Source organism: Rhineura floridana, chromosome 2, assembly GCF_030035675.1.
Source record: "Rhineura floridana isolate rRhiFlo1 chromosome 2, rRhiFlo1.hap2, whole genome shotgun sequence".
Taxonomy (NCBI): domain Eukaryota; kingdom Metazoa; phylum Chordata; class Lepidosauria; order Squamata; family Rhineuridae; genus Rhineura; species Rhineura floridana.
Genome location: NC_084481.1, coordinates 167779443 through 167800572, shown reverse-complemented (window position 1 = coordinate 167800572; position 21130 = coordinate 167779443). Strand labels below are relative to the sequence as shown.

Here is a 21130-nt window from a genome sequence, read left to right as displayed (position 1 = left end):
GCTTTATAAATAACATCAATGGGCATTAACAGTCTTTAACGTTGCCGAGTCATGATCAATATTATTGATTAAAGCCTGCATATTCTATTGGTTTTTGGTGCTTTTTTCTACAATAATAAATTACAATAATGAAGTCCAAGGTACTTAACATATCTTTTCAAGTATGAGGAAGGGCAGCTGCTCAGTGGTAGGGCATGTGCTCATAACTCTAGAACTCATGGACATCCAATGAAGCCGAATGTTGGAAGATTCAGGGCAAGCAAAAGAAAGCACTTCTTCACACAGCGCAGAATTAAACTATGGAATTCATTCCCACAAGAGGCAGTGATGGCCACCGACTTGGATGGGTTTAAAAGAGGATTAGACAAAGTCACGGGGAATAAGGCTATCAGTGGTTACCAGCCATGATGGCAGTGCTCTGCCTCCACTATCAAAGGTAGTATGCTTCTGAATACCAGTTGCTGGAAACTGCAGGAGGAGAGAGTGCTCTTGTGTTCAGGTCCTGCTTGTGGGTTTCTCAACGGAATCTGGTTGGACACTGTGAGAACAAGATGTTGGACTAGGTGGGCTTTTGGCCGGATCCTGTAGGCTCTTCTTACGTATTTTGTATGTAAAAGCTCCCAGGTTCAATCCTTGGCATCCCTGATTAGGTAGCTATCTGTTTATGTAGCAGCTGATGGGAAAGACCTTTGCTAGCAGCTCTGGAGAGGTGCTGCCAGCCAGAGTAGACAATGTTGGGCTAGAAAGACCAAGCATCTATCATAGGGAATAAGTGGTACCAGCAGTGGCAGCTGGTGGCACAATGTCCATGGGGCAGTGGTATCTGCTCCACATTTTAGTTCAAACTTTCAAGATGCTGAACCTATTTTGGGAATAGGTTTCAGTGGCATAAACAACTCCTCAAAAGTTCAGACTAAACTCTGGGGCATAAGTTCCATTGCCCCACTGAACATGGAGCCACCATCTGCCACTGGGTACCAGGAATGGAGGAAGCTCTCAAAATGCTTCAGTAGTAATAATAGTAAAATCTAATAATCAGAATTTTAAATAAATAAGAGATTGATTTACATTAGAGACCAATAGTTAAGCCAATAGGAGCTCTATGATGTGTTTTTAATTCTTGAAGGCAAGAAATGGGACATCAGTTTGGAAAGAAAAGGCTGTATGAAATGATAATAGCTTCAGAATGTGGAAGGATGTGGTACATTTCTTAAGAGGGAACATAAAATGAAGTTACCTAAGATTGCTCAAAGACAACATAAATAAGGAACAGAGGGTGGTAGTAGAGAATTGGTTAATGAAAACATGCAAGAAACAGAACTATCTAGAAGGCTGTGCAAAGTAGCAACCGAAATGTGTATTCTGGAGCAGTCCATTAGAATGTAAAATGGTGTCTTGTGACTGAATGAGGTCACGTAACTAGTGCTGTATAATCAACTGAAACTCTTCAGATCAAGTGCCAGATCGTGCTGCAAAACCTTATGTAAGGACTGCATATGTTTCTGCCTAACTTCAAATGTCAAAACCGATTCTTCTATCAATCAGATGGAGCCTTTGTGTTCCTAACAATTCTGCATTTGTCTGATACTTTATCCTAGTCTGCATCTGTATTGTAATTGATTTTTTAAGACGTTTTAAGATGTTTTTAGTGCTCTCTCATCTATTTGCTGCCCTGATTTCTCTTTGGGAGGAAAGGTGGGATATTATTATTGTTGTTGAAATCCAAAATTTTGAACTTCAAAATCTTGACTTTGAAATGCTGAGAGACTCTTGCAATACCTCAATCTTGTTGATAAATTTTTAAACAATACCATTAAGTAGTAAAACTTGCCGTTTTGAGTCCAACATTCATAATTCATATTGTTTGAAACCATTTTAAATGAAAGAATAGAATTCTGACTTTTTGAGCTTAATCAAGAACATTTTTTGCCGATCAAAAGTTTTAACTGATTCACCTAACCAATTTATCAGTTAAACGTTGTAGTCCTATTTGAGAACACTGAAACTATTTCGCTAGATTTTTTCCTTTGTTACAGCACTAGAACAGATTATAGGAAGGACATGTACATAGAAATCTTGGTTCAATTTCCCATGTTATTGTCCATGGAACTGCAGAGAACAGAGAGCAGTCAGAATGCTACTAAAGACAGATCAAAGGTCCATCTAGCCCAGCATCCTGTTCCCACGGCGGCCAACCAGATGCCTATGGGAAGCCTGAAAGCAGGACACGAGCCCAATAACACTCTCCCGCTTGTGTTCTCCAGCAATTGTTTTTCAGAGGCAGACCAACTCTGATACTGTAGGCAGTACACAACCACCATGACTAGTAGCCTTATTCCTTATACATTTGTCTATTTAATCTCCTTTTAAAGCTATCCAAGTGCCTGCAGGGAATCAAGTCAAGGACTAAAGCAAGGCATCCAAGCCCTGCTATTCTAGCACCAAGATAATGCTTGTAGACTGTGGGAGGGATTGCTGCTTAACTACAATTCAGGTATGGTTCCCAGAAGTTAAAACCCTGAGACTCAAGGGGGTGAAGCCTGGGAGCTAAAGAGTGATATCTGATAGAGGCCAGGAGTGCAGTCCAGTTGGATGGGCTATATCTAGTTATATCTGTATGTAGTTGAATCTAGTGGAGCCTTATAGCTCAGTATGACATGCAGGGCTGGTGCCAAAGGCCGGCCAGGTTGGGCCCTGGTCAAGGGCCCCTGTGGCCCAGAGTGACCCCTGAAGGGCCCCTCGTTAAGGTGGGAGAGTAGTGCTCCCCTTCTGCAATTCACAGCAGGGTCCCTGCTGCAGATCACAGGGAAGGAGCTTCCAGGCCGCCCGCCCATTTGCTCACTCCACCTACCTCTCTCCTGACTTTGCTGCTGTGCGTGCAGGGCTGCCATCAATCAAGATGGTGGCGGAGGCTTCTTTAAGGGGCTGATGCCCCTACCAGCATCTTGGTTGATGGCAGGCATGTGTGCGCATGTAGCATACCACACATGCGTGCCATCAACCAAGATGGCGGCAGGGGCATCAGCCCCTTAGGGAAGCCTCCGCCACCATCTTGGTTGATGGCAGTCCTTGCGCACACAGTAGCAGCGAAGACAGAAGAGAGGTAGATGGAAAAGGCAGGAGCCGCATGCCTGGGGCAGGCTGGTGCCGAAGGGCTCAGTCATGCCTGGCGCTGGCCCTGATGACATGCATTCAGCATGGCAGCAGAACTAATAGTAAGACCTGACACCAAGGATAAAATGGCCTGTGCTGTAGGCTACATTCCTTCTGCCTTAGATGGTAGCACTTCCTTTAGAGCAGGGGTGTGCAGACTTCAGGCTTTTCAGATCTATATTGTGTTTTTTCCCTAAATCTCCAAGTTCTACCAACCAAAAGCCATACAGTGGCAGATTCTGCGCCTAGGAATTTACTTTCAGTACCAAACTGGACTGAGATCACAATCCTTTCACACAAAAACCCACCCATGGTTAACTTTCTTCATTTCAGTAGCCTAACTTGGGTGGAAAAATTGTTTTATTGTTGCTACTGTAAAATAATTGGAAGTCAGAAACCCTTGTTGATTTGTTGTAAATCACTCAGAGGACCTCCCAGGAGATCTTTGTCTAATTTCTGTCCTGCCCTAGAAACTAGGGCACTGGCTGTGACCGAATTCTGGATTCTGAACTGAATTGGGTCAACTTGGGTTGATCAGTCATTAGGCTGCAGTGGGTTGAGGCAGCCCCAGATCTACTTGGAGTGATCAGGGACAATCAGAAGGGGGGTGATTGGGCAGCAAAGGGGGGCGGGGAAGGAGGCTATCTGGGTGTGTCTCCCTCCCCCTCCTGACCACATGCTTTATTAGTATTTTAAACCCTAATCACTGTGCAAGGCCCCAATTTTATTTGGTGCCCGGTTCTGGGTCCAGTTGGCCTTAGATCGTTCCAGGTCAGATTGGGACTGCTTTGAAGTCCTGGATAGATTATTGAACTGGATTGGGATGCAGCATGCACAGCCCTACTAGAAACCCTGACAAGGAGGCTAAAAAGCCAGGAAATGTAATTGCCTAGAGGCCTAAGTTTCACCTTTGTGACCTCCTATGAAATCTAGGGATTTCCTCAATAGCTCCAAGCTGCATAGCTTTTTCCTGAAGATACTGCAGCACTTTTTACATGTGGACATGGTTGAACTTAAAAGTGGAGAACAAAAAGTTTCTTCCCAGAATGTGCTGCACAATTTTATTTTTTGAACAAGATATTTGTAATTGTGTAACTGCAATTAAATGTAAATGAAACTAGCCGGCAGATCTGTAATTCATTATTTCATGTTAATGCAACCTCAACCAGAAATGCTGCTTAGATTATCAATCATTTACATATTGCTTAAATTGTTTCCTTGAAAGATATGTGTTAAGTTGCCCTGTGATTTGATAAAAGGAAAACAATGTTAGGCTGTGAGTGGTAAGTATCTCGGAAGTTGGCCGTCTGAAGGCGGAAGCCTGCAGGCAAGAGACAGACAGTCTGGAAGCAGGCTGGCTGAAGGTCAAAAGGATAGAGAAGTAACAGGGTGGCAAGTTGCCCTGACTGAGGGAAGTCCAGACATCTATTATTATTATTATTATTATTTGCATCCCATCTTACATCCCTACATGGTTCTTGCGCCCATTTTATCCCCAAACAGCCCTGTGCGGTAGGTGAGGATGAGAAATGGATATTGGCCTAAGGTCACGCCATGAGCTTCATGGCTGAGCAGAACCTAGTCTGCCATGCTATCCACTACATCACATTGGCTGTCACAGTTGCAAGTCATTATATCCCTTTACTTTATGGTACTTTATATCCATTAGTACCAGATTAGCCCACTAGCCGCACTTACCTTCCTAAGTCAGGATGATTATCAGGGCAGCTGGAATGATCTCTAGAGCCCTCCTCTGATTAGCAGCCCCAGTGGCACAGAGAACTGTGTCTGATTGACAGGGCTCCCAGTCAGTACCTCCTCCAGGGTTTTTGGGGGGTTGGGGTTGGGCAAGACACCCTAAGTCCCTCCTCCCTCTCTTTGGGAGTCTACCCCCTGAGTGCCATTGTTGCCAGCTGCTGCTGTTCTCTGCCTCATCATTGCTACCATCTGCTTGGTCTTTTCAGAAGAGCAAGCAGACAGTGGCAGCTGCTTCTCCTCTTTCTTACGTCCACTGAAGTTTGTTTGCCTGAGCAGGAGGCAGGTGAACACGTAGGTTGCAATGGTGAAGAGGAACAGTGGGCCCAGGAGCTTTTGTTAGTGGGGTCCCCTGCTGGGCTATGGATCCTTGGCAGGTGCCTGATCATGCCAATCATTGGTGCTGACCCTGGCCCTGCTCCTAGTTCAAGCCTTGCAGCCCTTGACAGGCAAGATCGCTTTCTGTTCATGCTGAGAGAACATGAAGGCACTTGTAAGGGACACAGAAGCTCCTTTTAGACATTCAAATGAATGGGCTTGTGGGAAATGGGATCACAGAGGCAGGTTTTGCCCTCACTTTACACGTGTTCTTTTGAAGTTCTGAAGAGAGACTTTGGTTTCTCTCAGCACATACTGTCATACATGTCTCACTTCAGATGTACAAATGAACACACGGAGTTTGGGGTCAAAACTTCCCACACAATTATGTTTCCATCCCTCCTCCCCACACACATAGCTCATACATTTTCATCTGAAGGTTTGTAAGCCTCTCTAGTTAAGGAGGGTTAACCCAAATTATGGAAGTGGGGTGATTTATCTGCTGAAGTACTTACATGATGAAAAATTAATTTGTATGGCCAGCTGTGGCTTTCACAGAATAATAATCAGCATGGTGTGAATATGAAAAAGAATGTGCAGATTTGGTTGCAGCATGTTCCCAGTTCCTTGAATCAAAGCAATAAGATGGTCTGTATTATTTGTGATGGCATCAGTGTGTATAGTGCTTTAATGCGCTACCCTGGGCTCCTACTGGGAGGAAGGGTGGGATATAAATTTAGTAAACAACAGACAGACAACTTCCTTCAAGAGGTCTGTTTGCCTCCCTCTTTAGTGGCTTTTGGAAGATCTGTGTAAAGACCCTTTTATTTCACCAAGCGTTTGTTGTGATTTAAGTTACTTCTGCTGTGTGACTATATTTTACTTGGCTCTGTTTTAACTCACTCTGTTTTTATTGTTTTTACGTTTTATTAATGTAAACTGCTCTGGAAGCTCTTTGTGAAAAGGAATACAAGGTATCAGTGTTTTTTTAATACTGTTGCTCGCCTCCCCAATCTTCGAGTGGTGAGATTTCCGGGGTCCCTGCGTTCATCCAGGGTTTGGTTTCCTTTGGGAAGAAGGTCAGCGGAGACTGAGGTGTCTTTATGAAATATGGTTTATTTATTTACACACATTCCAACCTGAGCTTAGGATGCAGGGGTTCAAGGCATCAGCAGTCCAATATCCAGCTTTTCCATCTGTATTACAGGAGGCACCCCAAATGCCATGGTGCAGAGAGCCAGCCTCTCTGCCTGCCTCCAGTTACCAGCCTTCTTAAGACACAACTAAAACTACCAGCCTCTCCTGGGGGGGGGGAAATGCTCTCCTGAAGAGTTTCAATGACAAAAGGGTCTTCCTGGCCCATTCACCAGTTGCTGGGCAACCAATAATCCCATTATCCTACCTGGCCACTCTATTTGTTTAACAAAGGAGAGACTCATCTGACCAGCAGAGCGAGTTCCTTTTCCCCCAGGCGCAAGTCTCCAAATCAGAGGTTGGAAGGGGATCCACAGGGATCATCCATTCCAACCCCCATGCTCATAACAATACATATGAATAAATACAACCTAAAATTGGCAGTGAGGAAGACAACATAGGGAGGGGAAGGAGATACTTGTAAGGAATGGCTGTGAGAAAATACAGTTACACATACTTATGCTGGTAAGATTGGGATGGAGATTAGTCAAATACCTTGTGGAAAAGGTGAGTGTCAAGGAGGGATTTGAAGGGAGGCAGAGATGGCACCCTGTACATGTTCAGGGAGCAGAAAGATTTCTTATATTCATGGAACCGTTTTCACTTTGACTTGTCTGCTGAGAAATCTCTGGGTGTTATATACAAAGAATTCTGCTTAATGTTCTAGAATGCTCATTTGGTTTAAGTGAGGTGTGGGTCCCAGACTCACCATTGTCCTGTTTCTGCATGAATTTATTTATTTATTATTTATTATTTAATTTGTATCCCGCCCTTCCTCCCAGCAGGAGCCCAGGGTGGCAAACATAGTACCAAAAACACTATAAAAACATCATAAAAACAGATCTTAAAATACATTAAAACAAAACAGCATTAAAAACATTTTAAAAACAACTTTAAAAAAGGGTTAAAAACATTATTAAAATACATATTACGCAATTCTAACACAGACGCAGACTGGGATAGGTCTCAACTTAATAGGCTTGTTGAAAGAGGAGTCTTCAAAAGGTGCCAAAAAGATAGCAGAGATGGCGCCTGCCTAATATTCAAAGGGAGGGAATTCCACAGGGTAGGAGCTGCCACACTAAAGCTCCGTTTCCTATATTGTGCAGAACGAACCTCCTGGTAAGATGGTATCTGCAGGAGGCCCTCACCTGCAGAGCGCAGTGATCGTTTGGGCATATAAGGGATAAGACGGTCTTTCAGGTATCCTGGTCCTGAGCTGTAAAGGGCTTTGTGCACCAAAACTAGAACCTTGAATCAAGAAGGTATGTTCCTGTCAGGTGACACAGGGCTCTGACTAAGAGGCCTGCAGATCAGGCAATTGTTCCCTGCTTTCTGTGGCACCAGGGCAATTGCTTTGTGGAAGGAACTCCAGTCAGAGAAACTGGGTCAGCCCAGATTCTTTTGGCCAGGCAACACCACAGGACCCATCCAATCCCACTGTCTGACATAATAGATACTTCCTTCTCACCAGGGCCGGCTCCAGGCATGCAGGGGCCCTTGGGCATCAGCTTGGCCTGGCCCCCTGGTGGGTGGGTGGGTGTGCGCGTACGTCCCCCCACAGCCCCCTACCTGTCTAGTCTTTACCATTGCCCTTAATGAAGATGGTGGCCGTGGTTTCCCTAAGGGGAATGAAGCCTCCGCTGCCATCTTTGTTGATGGCACACATGAATGCTACACGCACACGTCTCTGCCATCATCTAAGATGGCGGCAGCGGCTTCAGTACCTTAGGGAAGCTGCGGCCACCACCTTCATTAAGGGCAATGCTTAAAAGCCGGCTGACAGGTAAGTGGGGTGTGGGGGGGGGCACGGATCGCAGAAGGGGAGTGGAGGGCCCCTCAGGGGCTCCTGTAGCTCCGGGGCCCTCGGGCCAGTGCCCAACCTGGCCACCCTTTAGAACCGGCCCTGCTTCTCACCATACATATTTCCTTCTGTCTGCCTGAGTAATCTGTCACTAAGAGTGACTAGCAGAGTGGACCTCTGTGCTCCCAGACTGCTGGTCTTGCCTTCCCATCCATTGACTGTATTCTTTTGAGCCTGAAGACTGAACAACTTTGAGCACTTCCTTGTGGCTGTGCATCACAGTGGTGGGCAATTTCATGTATGCCTTTAAGGAAAGCTTGTTGCTATTACTGCTGTCCTGATTACTGAAAAGCTTCTAAGAAATCCAAGGGGAGTTTCCAATAGTGTTAGGGGAGTGGGAATGGGATGGGAGAAGCAAACGCTTGGCAGGTCTGATGGGCCATGTTTGAGGTCTGTGGTGATCTTTGTCATGTGGGCATGAATCCAGAATTTCTCCTATTTTTAAAAGTTGTATCCATCCAAATTGGGCACCAAAGACCCTGCCAGATTTCCTGAGATGGCTCATGTGAACTTAACTGGCTTTTCTTCCATTGCAGAAGCAACTGTTCCCAGTTTCCATGGTGTCTGTCAGAATTATAAAAGCCAATATCATCACCTCCAAAGATTCACGTAAGTTTTGTACATCTCTCATTGCACCACTGATCTCAACATAGGTTTGAGCAGCAAGACTACTAGATAAAATGGAAACACAGGAATTAGGCATCTCAGATTGGCTTAAACAACAGCAGTCTGAAAGAGTTTTGAAAATGTCTGTTGGATGAAGTTTCCCTTTTGTATTTTTCTCTGAATAGCTTTGAGTCCCCTAACTTCCTTTAATTTGATGTTATTATAGATGTGCCCAGTGAAATAGAATCCCCATTCATACATATACCCAGTGTTGTCAGAGCCTATTTCCTAAGGTATCATCCCATACCAGAGCCAAGTGTGCAAGAGTATCTGTGAATATCTCATCCATGAGGGCAGGGCTGATTGCACCTTTCCCATGTAGTCACCACTGCAGTGTCAAGGGCTCTCTTCATAGTCACCCATCAGTGTGGATGTTGTATCACATAGGTTGGGTGGAGTGTGAGACTCTTTTGTAAGTTGTGCAGGTGGGGATGCCTCAACCAGAAAGTAGGCTGACCCCCCCCCATGCTAGCTATTTGAGTGAAAGGAACTTTTCATGTACTCAGAATCCTTTCCTTTATTATTGTAAGTCAATAACTCTTAAGCAATTGTAAGTATGCTTTTTTAAAAGTTAACTTCATCAAAATCAACAGGACTTACTTTAAAGAAAGTATACTCAGAATGGGAACATGATTGAGAAATGTACCATTGGTTCTCTTTCAGAACTCTTAACCTGTGGAACAAAGTTCACCCCTTCCTTGAAATATTCTCCAACTTTCTGTGCCTCCCTCTCAATATATTTACTGCTCATGGCACTGTGGTGTTTCCCACCATATTGTTACACTTCCTTGCTGCAGGGTGATGATCTAGCTAAAAAGACCCAGCTTAATGGCCCTGCTCACCAGTTGCAGTTGCATTTCCCACAATGCTGCATGTGTGTTTGTGTGTGTGGAGACCTCATAATCTTATAAACTGCCTTTAGCTGCCAAAGCAGTGCAAATAGTGATACATATGTACCAATACAGGTAAGGGTAGTACTAGACATTGTAACAGACACAGAACACTCCAGGCTTCCATCCTCTTGCCTCATAAGATTCAGATCAGACAAAATAAAGTACTTCTTCACACAATATATAGAAACTATGGAACTTGTTCCACAAGATGTAGGATAGCCACCAACTTGCACGGCTGTAAAAGAGAACTAATTTAATGTTTTGAAGTGATACATGCCTTCAAACTTCCTTTCAGGAAAAGAAAGCTGTTCACAGCAAAATAGAATAAATTAAATTTGGTGTTAAGCTATTGATTACTTAGGCTGCATACACAGTATAACATCTTTTTTACAGTAGCATTACGCTACTATGGCCCTTAGGTTCCCTGAGGTGTTTCCAGACCTTCTCTGCCTTTGACCTCTGGCTTCCTATCTCCTCTACTTTTCTTTAGGCTCTTGTTTTCCCCCACCAAATTTCTGTTTTTCAGTATACCTCTTGCTTTGATCTCCTTAGCCACTCTGCTTCTGGAAATCTTAGCCTTGCGTCCTAAGGATGGGGTACTGTTGTGGGGTGGCGCATGCCTCCAGACAGCAGTGAGGGTGGGGACTCATTCTCCTGCCCATGTTCTTGCTCTTGTTGGACCATTTGTAGTCCCATGTGATCCCACACGAGCTCTAGGAGGGGAGGGGTAAGGCTCAGGTCCTCTTTCTTCATGTGCTGGCTTTATCACCCCTCCCTCCCTTGGTTTTAGGTTGTCACTGAGCTGTTCCTAACAGGTTTGCTGGTTGACAGTGCCGGAAAGGAATTTTTCCTCTCAATCAAATTGGCTGTAGGTTGAGTAGGTTTTTTGCCTATTCCTTGGTGATTGCTGTGCAATTTGTTAGGCATTCATACATTTCTGTCACAACTTAAGGTAGAAATGGTATTGGGCAGGATCAAACGTAAGGGGGATCCCCATAAGGTGTCTAGTGGGGTATATGTAGGCTATAACCCTAGCTTGGGAGGGGCCGGGCCTCATGCAGTTCACAACCACCCACACTTGTTGTCTAGTGGGATCATTACCAGATTGGCTTGCGCCTCACTTTGTATCTTATTGCTGGCCAACTCCCAAGGGTGATTGCCCAACTGTCCTCAATTCCTAGCACCCTGTGATGCTTAATTTCAGCCAAGCTGATTCTCTGTCTTCTGCAGAAAATTGCTAACATCCCATATTTCTAGTTACATTTTTCCAGAAGTTAGAATATTGGTTAACATTCCAAGACATCATATTAGCGCATCCAATTGATACCAGAGGCTTCATCACTGTCACAAAATCCTTCTGTGCCTTATACTATAAATATATTCTAGTTTAAGCCTTCACTGCAAAAATATCTTCAGAAATAGATGCCCCCTACATCCCATATAAAGTCAACAGCAGGCATCCTCTTCTTTGCCTCTAAGGTTTCAGACATTGTTGACTATTTGATTAAGAATATTAACAAGCTCTCCATTTCTTGCTGCAGTGTCTGCATCTGATTGCTATGTGACCCTGCATCTGCCGACAGCATCACCAGAGAAATTCAGAACCCAAACTATAAAGAACTCTAATAAACCAGTCTGGAATGAGACATTCTATTTTAGAGTCCAAACTGAGATCAAGGTAAGGTAAGATATTCAAGGTACCATTCATTTGTGTGGAGGCCTACTGGGCAGATAAAGACATAAAATATTGTTGCAAAAATACTAATATTTCAAACACAAGGCTGCTTAATTTAAGATTTTTTTTTTTTAAAAAAAGAAGATTAATATGTTAGTCTTTGCCTCTAATGCAGGGATGAATGTGTGACAAAACAGCCTGTTTGCAAGTAGTTGTGTGCATAAACACAGATATGTGAGAAGGTATGAGTCAGCTCCATTAGAGTGCAGACACATTCATGACGTCAGAGGCTGATAGTTCACTTAAGGGCTAAACAAGATGACACATTTTTAACACCAGGTTTTAAAAATGCAAATAGCATTGGCTGAGGGCAGAGCGGATAATTATTGGGAACCTGGCAGGAATAGAGGTCAGTTGGCTGTGTGTTCTACTTTATAAAGGACAATCCTCTATTTTGAAGGTGTCCTCTCTTTGAAAGGCTATCTGGTTTAAAGATAAAGAACCCTAAGAAGGGGGAGGAGGGGCCTTGATGTTGCAGACACCTGGATAGCAGACTGAGCACCCACACAGGCCATCTGCACACAGTCTTCCCCACTAGGGTGAGATGTACTATTTTTCTGTTTAAATTATAGTTATTAGTTATACATTTGCAACAATTCATATACATTACCACATGCAAATTTTATGTAAATCAGTATCCTCTTTTGTCCTCTTTGTGATGCATTTCCTCTGTGGGGGCAATGCATAAATGGCCACCCTAAATGGAGGGAGGGAAAAATTGAATCCTTTCCTCCAATGGGCTATTTTCCTACAATGGAAATAGCACCATCCGAGGAGGGATTTCCATCAGGATTACTATAGGGAGGAAGGGGTTAATTCCACCCCATGTCTGCTGGGATCCCAATAATTATTAGCTCACCCACTTACCCATGGTGATGATGCTTTCATTTTCAAATACCTACAAGTGAAATACAAAGACACATTTGTCACGTGTGGTTTAACCGTGAGATGTGGCAGTTTTTAGCACATTCACACTTCCCCATCTCTCAGGAGGTCCATTGCTCAGCGATAGAGCACCTGTTTTGCATGCTCAAGGTCCCAGGTTCAATCAGTGGCATCTCCAGGTAGGGTTAGAAAAGGCTGCGTGCCTGAAATGCTGACTGAAAGCCGTTGCCAGGCACTTCAGAGAGTACTGAGGTAGATGGAACAATGGTCTGGCTCCATATAAGGTGGATTCCTATGTTCCTATGAATCAGTAGATCTGTCATTTTTTCTACATGCATCAGGATCCATGTTGGTTTATGTGTGTGGAGCAGCTCTCCAACATATTCACTCTCATGGCTGTATAATTAAAAAGCATGGGGATGCAAGATGGAACCTTGTGATACCCCACACCAAAGGTAGAATAGCAGCATCCCTTCATGACTTTCTAGGTTTGACCTTCCAGATAGGAATGAAGGCGATGAAGAGCAGTATCACATATACTCATTCCAGGCAGACAGAAGGACACAATGGAAAGTCAGTGAGAGATCTAGGGAATCAACATGGTAGCACTTCTCCTGTTCATTTTATGGCACAGGTCCTCCACCAGGGTGAGAAAGTTTGCACAGATTTCTGTCTGTGGAGAAGAGATGGATGGAATGTATTTCAGACAGAGAAAGAGCAGCTAATAGAAGGTTGAAAGAGAAAAGGCAGAAGCCTAGACACCACTAGCAACATCACATTCCTCAGATTTGCAAGGCAAGCAAAGAGATTAGGAGAAGTTGACCAAATGTCTAGAGACAGCTGATGTTAAAAATTAATCAGGATTGGGTGGGCTGAGGAGAACTAGAGATATATGCAGTAATGAAGAAAGTTTTGTTGTTGTTGAAATGACTGGTAAGGAAAAGAACAGCGTTACAGAGAAAAACACAAATTAGAATTATTTGAAGAACAAGAGAGTGTAAAAAAGAAGGTGGGGATAAGAAATGAACTACAAAAAAAATGGAGAAAAATGCCTTCCCTAACTACACTCTCCTGTAAGTTTGCAAAATAGATATTTCCGCCTTTCTAAGGTTGCAAACATGTATACACACACAGAGAGGGAGAGAGAGAGTCTTCTTTTATCCCATTATTCACACTAGAATAGATGGTCCATGTACATGAGAGAGTCAATGAGCTCTGGGGTTGCTTCCCCTCTCATCAGCAACAAGAAGATGTGGGGCTGACTAACTGGATTGCTGCCATGGGATAAAATCCATATTCCAAAATTGATGGCAAAACTTTCAGTTTGAAAGAATGTCTACAGCAAAAATGACAAGATTGTCTTCTTGATTAACAAAAAATTACACACCATTCTGACATTCCTTCTCTTTTGTTCCTAGAATATATTGCAGTTGGAGGTCTGCGATGCTGATCCAGTCACCAAAGATGATGTACAGTTTGTTATTCTTTTTGATTTGGCAAAAGTCCGGCCTGGAGTAACAGATCTTGAGCTGTTTTCCATAAAACCAGAGGTGAGGGGTAAAAAGTTAATGTATGGTTTACTTCTACTGTACATACAAAACTCACATAGCTAATATTCTCTGGGTTTACTAAACCTTCAGTTTCTTGTGAATTTACGAAATGTTATCTTTATTCTAAGAGAGCTCATCCTGATAAGCAGGATTTCCGGGAACATTCCTAAGTATAATTATTATAATAATTATAATTATTATAATTATACTTATAAGTATAAGTATAATTGTACTTATAATTATAATTGTTTTTGGGTGACTGCTTTTTCTAAGTGCCTGGAGCAAAACTGCTATCCTATTGCTACCTTTAGGTCTAGCAGCTGAAGGTGAGGAAGAGTTAAGACTATAAACACCTGATACTCACTAGAAAGTCTTTCTTTTACAAGGGAGTTTACAGTTGCAACTAAAATTTCAGCTGAAGCAAAATTTGAAGCAAATTTGGGGTTTCTTTTCACATAAAATGTGTAAAGAATTTGACAGAGACCAAAAGCATCTGTATGGTGTCTGTATTTTTAATTCAGCAGGGCTAATAATTGGGAAGGGGGGAAATATAGATTAGGCAACTAGTATGAGGCAGAAAAGGTTAACACTCTCTCTCCCAGCACTGCTTCTACAATCAAATTTGCAGCCTCTTGCACAGATACTTGAATTTAAATAAAAAGATGTTGGAATATTACAGAGCCCCCCACCCCATCACACATAGTTTATCCTTAACATCTTGGGAGAGATGCCTTAGCTTGTAGTCTTAGCTAGGCCGACGCCAGAGGGCGGCCAGGTTAGGCCCTGGCCAAGGGCCCTTGTGGCTCAGAGGGGGTGAGTAGCACTCCTGTTGGCCAGCTCCTGACCCTGCTGTGGATTGCAAAGAGGAAGCTCCCAGGCACCCCCCATACTGTCAATGAGGGATTCAATAAGCTAGCACGCACATCTCATCTACCTCTCCTGTTCCTGTGAATGACATGTGCGCTATGTGCACATGCCTACCATCAACCAAGATGGTGATGAGGGCTTCCCTAAGGGGCTGATGCCCCTGCTGCCATTTTTGTTGAGGGGCTTAAGTTGGAAGGGGCCCATAAGGTCATCGAATCCAACCCCCTGCTCAATGCAGGAATGCAGATCAAAGAACCCCAACAGGTGCCTGTCCAGCTGCCTTTCAAAAGCCTCCAGGTGGACAGCCCACCACCTCCCTAGGTAATTTGTTCCATTGTTGTATCCATCTAACAGTTAGGATGTTTTTCCTTATGTCTGGATTGTGCAGTTTCTGGGCCCCAGGTATGCTTAGATTGTGCCAGACTGAAGAGTTGGCAGTGCAGTGGCATGCATTTGTCAATTATGCCCTCATAGATTGAGGTTTCCAAGCAAGTAGACAGATGAGCATTAGTAATTGGTTTTTATGTTTTCAGAAAGAAGAACGTCCTCCTAACTATGAATCCCTGGAAGTAGAATTCAAGTTGGCAGAAACGTAAGATTTGTTAGATGCAAGCTAGTAAGAAAATAATAATAAAAATAGCATGCTCTTTTGTTTTACTTTTGTTATCAAGTGGGTAATGGAAGCTTCTTTGTTTTATGCTGATCTCTTGGATTTAATGTGTCTTCATAATTATTCCTTCTTTCTGTTTTGACTACATTTGAATCTTAGTATACTGGCTTTGTGCTGCCATAGTTGGGTAATAGTTATGTTGAATATAATAAACTACATTTCTTTGTTTCTGTTCCCTCCTTTAATAAGTTCTGATCATTCATCAAAGATTGGAAAGATACACCCTTCCATTTTGTGCTTTTAGTCACGTTTGCATAATGTCTTCTGCTAATGGCAAGATACCAGTTCAGATGGACCAATGATCTCCTTTGCTACAGCAGCTGTTTAACCAAAAGGGCCTTTTCAGTAGTTCACCCACTTTGTAGAATGCCCCCCTTTGTTTTTATGCATAAGTGACTACGGCTGCGATCTAATACACACTTACCTAGGAGTAAGTCCCATTGAACCTCATGGAGCTTATTTCTGAGTAGACATGTACTGGATTGCAGCCTAAATAAGTAAAAAACAGTGAGTTGTATTCAACTAGTCCTCTCAGAATAGACCCATTGAAATTAATGAATCTAAGTCAGCTATGTCCATTAACTTCAATGGGTCTACTCTGAGTAGGACTAGCATGGAATACCATCCAATCCCCCCCATTCCATATGGTAGTATAAGATTACCTTTGTGATTTGCCTGAATATTTCATTTCTGGTTTGTAGTGTGGGATTCTCAGCAGCTATATGTTTGGACTTCCAGGTGATCTTTTCATTGTTATGAACCTAGAAAACCTATTAGTCTTGGTCAGTTACTTTCAAAATCTTATTTATAAAATAGCAACAACTTTACCAGGCTCAGACTTAATTCCATCTCCCCTTTTCTCTGCCTTTCAGTTCAGGACCTCTAGAACAACTGATTTCCAATGGTGTCTTAGTGGTAAGCGTTTTTTTGCATTTTAGTTTGTCTTGATTCTTAGGATGGTATTGAGCTAAATTCTTGTGCCAGCAAAACAACTTCCAACTAGTGCAAGCGGATTTCCCTCCTCTTCTCCCCTCACACCATCCCAAATCTGCTCTGGAGGGTTGGGGAAACCCCCATAACAGGTTTGGGGGCACATGGGAGGAGAACATTCCATTTCGTAAGGAAAAGGCCTTGTGCTGATAGAATGTTCAACTTAGCACTACATTGAATACAACCCTATATTCTTTATTCCATCTTGTGGGTGCTTCTCTTTAAGAAAAACAACACTCATGGTGGTATCTAACAATCATACTCAGGGTAGACTCACTGAAGACTCCTATTTATTAAGCTTTCATCCTAATTTCCTTGCACAAAACATATGCAGAGGTTAGACTATGCTTGAGTATTTGTTCTGATTTGTTTGCAGGGAGGTTATGCAACAATGAACACTCATTCTGATTTGTTTGCATGGTGTTCATACATCTTCCCATTCAACATTCATTCATCCCACACATTTCAGTGCATTTTCCCATCACTTTCCTAACTACAAAAAGGTTTTTTTTAAGTGGATTTGTTGTGGTTGGGCATAAAGTGCTTTAATCCAGTTCCATTGTGCAAATTTAGGTTTCTGGTATGCATTTGAATCCCTCCTGCAAAATATTGCCAGTCTGGAGGTGACTTAAAAGCAATGGACTTAGGTTACTTCTAATGTGTCTTCTCCGAACAGGACTAGCATGGGATATCACCCTCTGGGATTTGATGAAATGCTGGTAAAAAAAGCGAAGAGAAAAGGATGCAATTAAATAACTGCCATGATTGCTTGGCAATCATATTACGTAAATAAATTGCTTACATAGATACTGTAAATTAACTGTTTGATTGTAGAAATACTTAATTTCCCCCCCCCAAGTGTCCAGTCCTCCCAACATCCAAATGTGCAGCAGGAATTGGCATTATTACTATGTGCCTTCTCTTTTCATAGGCTCGTGAGCTTTCCATCTTGGATGTAAAGGTGAAGAAGGAAGAGAATGAGAAGCTTTTGAAAGGTTGGTCTCTCACTTAGGCACGTAGCCAGCTAATATTTTACCATTAATATATATTGTAAATATAAATTGTTTACTATGGCTTCAAGCTTTTTTTCTGCCCACTTTTCACAGATCAGATAATCAATTGTTAGTCAAACATACAATACCGTGGCAACTTGGGAGGGTGACCATCAAAGTGACATCTTACCAAGAGACCCACTGCCATTAGAGACTTATAGGCCCAATCTGCTGCTGTTCAACTAGCAAATCTCCTGTGTCCTGAGTGGTCCCCTAATGGTTGAAAGATGACACTAGTAGCTCTGTTGTGGTCTGCAAAAGGGGATTTATCTCTAGTCTGCACCAATGGATGAAAAAGGTATTGAGTCGCCTCTTCTGACTCCTATGTCTCCCTGTCTGGGACAAACACCCCTTTCTTCCCAAGAACCCACCAGGCAGCCATAGTTTGTAAGCTTACAAATGCATTCTTCATCTGAAAAAGAATATTGACAATGTGAAATGTTCAAATTTGAGTGACTTGGACAGGAAGAAAACAAAAACTGTGGAAACAATTCAGCAGAAAACAACCTTATTCGCCTGCACTACTGAATCATCTGAAACCAATCCTAAGTCCAAGTCAACTGTTGCTGCACATGCACATGTTAGCACCATCACCCATACAAAAAATGAAGCAACTGAAGAGTCATAGCACACAACCATGACAAAGTCAGGAATCTTGTTCTTGAAACTTCAAGCACATCATCATGTTGGTAGAAAGGTCATAAATTGGACCTGAACTGGCTATTGAAGAATTACTGTCTTCTAAATAAGTCTGCTGAAGTTGATTGAAAGTGTAGAAGGCTTTATCTGTATTATATGTAAAACATATGAAACAAAAGCTGCTAACTTTTCTAAAAATGGGATTGTTCCCATGCCAATGGGATCCCGGTTGAAAGCAAGCAGAAACTTGAAAGACTAACCGATCATCTGTAATCCAAGGCACACAAAGCTGAATCAGAAGCAGATGAAGCTGCAAAACTTTGGAATCAACAACTGGACAAGCATCATTGGGTGAAAAGTCTGAAGCAGCATTGAGCAGATATAGTAAATCACTTGATAGTCCTACATATTGATTTGTATATGATTTGCTACTGGAAACATCTACTGCTCCTTCATGGCTCACACATTCACTGGCACCCTTGTGGGCACAATTAGCGCAAGCACAGCTGAATGCCAACGACTGGGATGTTCAGCTTGATAATTTTTAGCCCCTGGTTCAACTTTACCTGGACAGAGATCCAGTTGTGTACAATGAGATGCTACAGATAATTGGCGAACTAGAAATTTAAAAAGTTGCACAGCAGCTCACAACAGCTTTTTGTCTCTCTCTTTATGTTTATGAAAGTGTAGATAGACAAAATAAAGATAATAAATGTGTTAAGAACATAAGAACATAAGAAGAGCCTGCTGGATCAGGCCAGTGGCCCATCTAGTCCAGCATCCTGTTCTCACAGTGGCCAACCAGGTGCCTGGGGGAAGCCCGCAAGCAGGACCCGAGTGCAAGAACACTCTCCCCTCCTGAGGCTTCCGGCAACTGGTTTTCAGAAGCATGCTGCCTCTGACTAGGGTGGCACAGCACAGCCATCATGGCTAGTAGCCATTGATAGCCCTGTCCTCCATGAATTTGTCTAATCTTCTTTTAAAGCCGTCCAAGCTGGTGGCCATTACTGCATCTTGTGGGAGCAAATGCCATAGTTTAACTATGTGCTGAGTAAAGAAGTACTTCCTTTTGTCTGTCCTGAATCTTCCAACATTCAGCTTCTTTGAATGTCCATGAGTTCTAATATTATGAGAGAGGGAGAAGAACTTTTCTCTATCCACTTTCTCAATGCCATGCATAATTTTATACACTTCTATCATGTCTCCTCTGACCTGCCTTTTCTCTAAACTAAAAAGCCCCAAATGCTGCAACCTTTCCTCGTAAGGGAGTCGCTCCATCCCCTTGATCATTCTGGTTGCCCTCTTCTGAACCTTTTCCAACTCTATAATATCCTTTTTGAGATGAGGCGACCAGAACTGTACACAGTATTCCAAATGCGGCCGCACCATAGATTTATACAACGGCATGATGATATCGGCTGTTTTATTTTCAATACCTTTCCTAATTATTGCTAGCATGGAACTTGCCTTTTTCACAGCTGCCGCACACTGGGTCGACATTTTCATCGTGCTGTCCACTACAACCCCGAGGTCTCTCTCCTGGTCGGTCACCGCCAGTTCAGACCCCATGAGCGTATATGTGAAATGAAGATTTTTTGCTCCAATATGCATAATTTTACACTTGTTTATATTGAATTGCATTTGCCATTTTTCCGCCCATTCACTCAGTTTGGAGAGGTCTTTTTGGAGCTCTTTGCAATCCCTTTTTGTTTTAACAACCCTGAACAATTTAGTGTCGTCAGCAAACTTGGCCACTTCACTGCTCACTCCTAATTCTAGGTCATTAATGAACAAGTTGAAAAGTACAGGTCCCAATACCGATCCTTGAGGGACTCCACTTTCTACAGCCCTCCATTGGGAGAACTGTCCGTTTATTCCTACTCTCTGCTTTCTGCTTCTTAACCAATTCCTTATCCACAAGAGGACCTCCCCTCTTATTCCATGACTCCTAAGCTTCCTCAGAAGCCTTTGGTGAGGTACCTTGTCAAACGCTTTTTGAAAGTCTAAGTACACTATGTCCACTGGATCACCTCTATCTATATGCTTGTTGACACTCTCAAAGAATTCTAATAGGTTACTGAGACAGGACTTTCCCTTGCAGAAGCCATGCTGGCTCTGCTTCAGCAAGGCTTGTTCTTCTATGTGCTTAGTTAATCTAGCTTTAATCATACTTTCTACCAGTTTTCCAGGGACAGAAGTTAAGCTAACTGGCCTGTAATTTCTGGGATCCCCTCTGGATCCCTTTTTGAATATTGGCGTTACATTTGCCACTTTCCAGTCCTCAGGCACGGAGGAGGACCCGAGGGACAAGTTACATATTTTAGTTAGCAGATCAGCAATTTCACCTTTGAGTTCTTTGAGAACTCTCGAGTGGATGCCATCTGGGCCCGGTGATTTGTCAGTTTTTATATTGTCCATTAAGCTTAGAACTTCCTCTCTCGTTACCACTATTTGTCTCAGTTCCTCAGAATCCCTTCCTGCAAATGTTAGTTCAGGTTCAGGGATCTGCCCTATATCTTCCACTGTGAAGACAGATGCAAAGAATTCATTTAGCTTCTCTGCAATCTCCTTATCGTTCTTTAGTACACCTTTGACTCCCTTATCATCCAAGGGTCCAATCGTCTCCCTAGATGGTCTCCTGCTTTGAATGTATTTATAGAATTTTTTGTTGTTGGTTTTTATGTTCTTAGCAATGTGCTCCTCAAATTCTTTTTTAGCATCCCTTATTGTCTTCTTGCATTTCTTTTGCCAGAGTTTGTGTTCTTTTTTATTTTCTTCATTCGGACAAGACTTCCATTTTCTGAAGGAAGACTTTTTGCCTCTAAGAGCTTCCTTGACTTTGCTCGTTAACCATGCTGGCATCTTCTTGGCCCTGGCGGTACCTTTTCTGATCTGCGGT

At 42.8% G+C, this 21130-nt stretch overlaps 1 protein-coding gene across 2 annotated transcripts in view; it reads left to right on the top strand.

The window, feature by feature from the left end:
• The window catches only part of LOC133377371 (cytosolic phospholipase A2 beta-like), a 69519-nt gene that overhangs the window by 7309 nt on the left and 41080 nt on the right, over positions 1-21130 (top strand). For both annotated transcript variants that reach the window (XM_061611345.1, XM_061611344.1), the window contains exons 2-7: positions 8821-8893; positions 11385-11521; positions 13882-14013; positions 15414-15472; positions 16423-16465; positions 17472-17535. In XM_061611345.1, coding sequence (XP_061467329.1) covers positions 8821-8893; positions 11385-11521; positions 13882-14013; positions 15414-15472; positions 16423-16465; positions 17472-17535 — 508 coding nt within the window. The remainder of the gene's footprint in view (positions 1-8820; positions 8894-11384; positions 11522-13881; positions 14014-15413; positions 15473-16422; positions 16466-17471; positions 17536-21130) is intronic.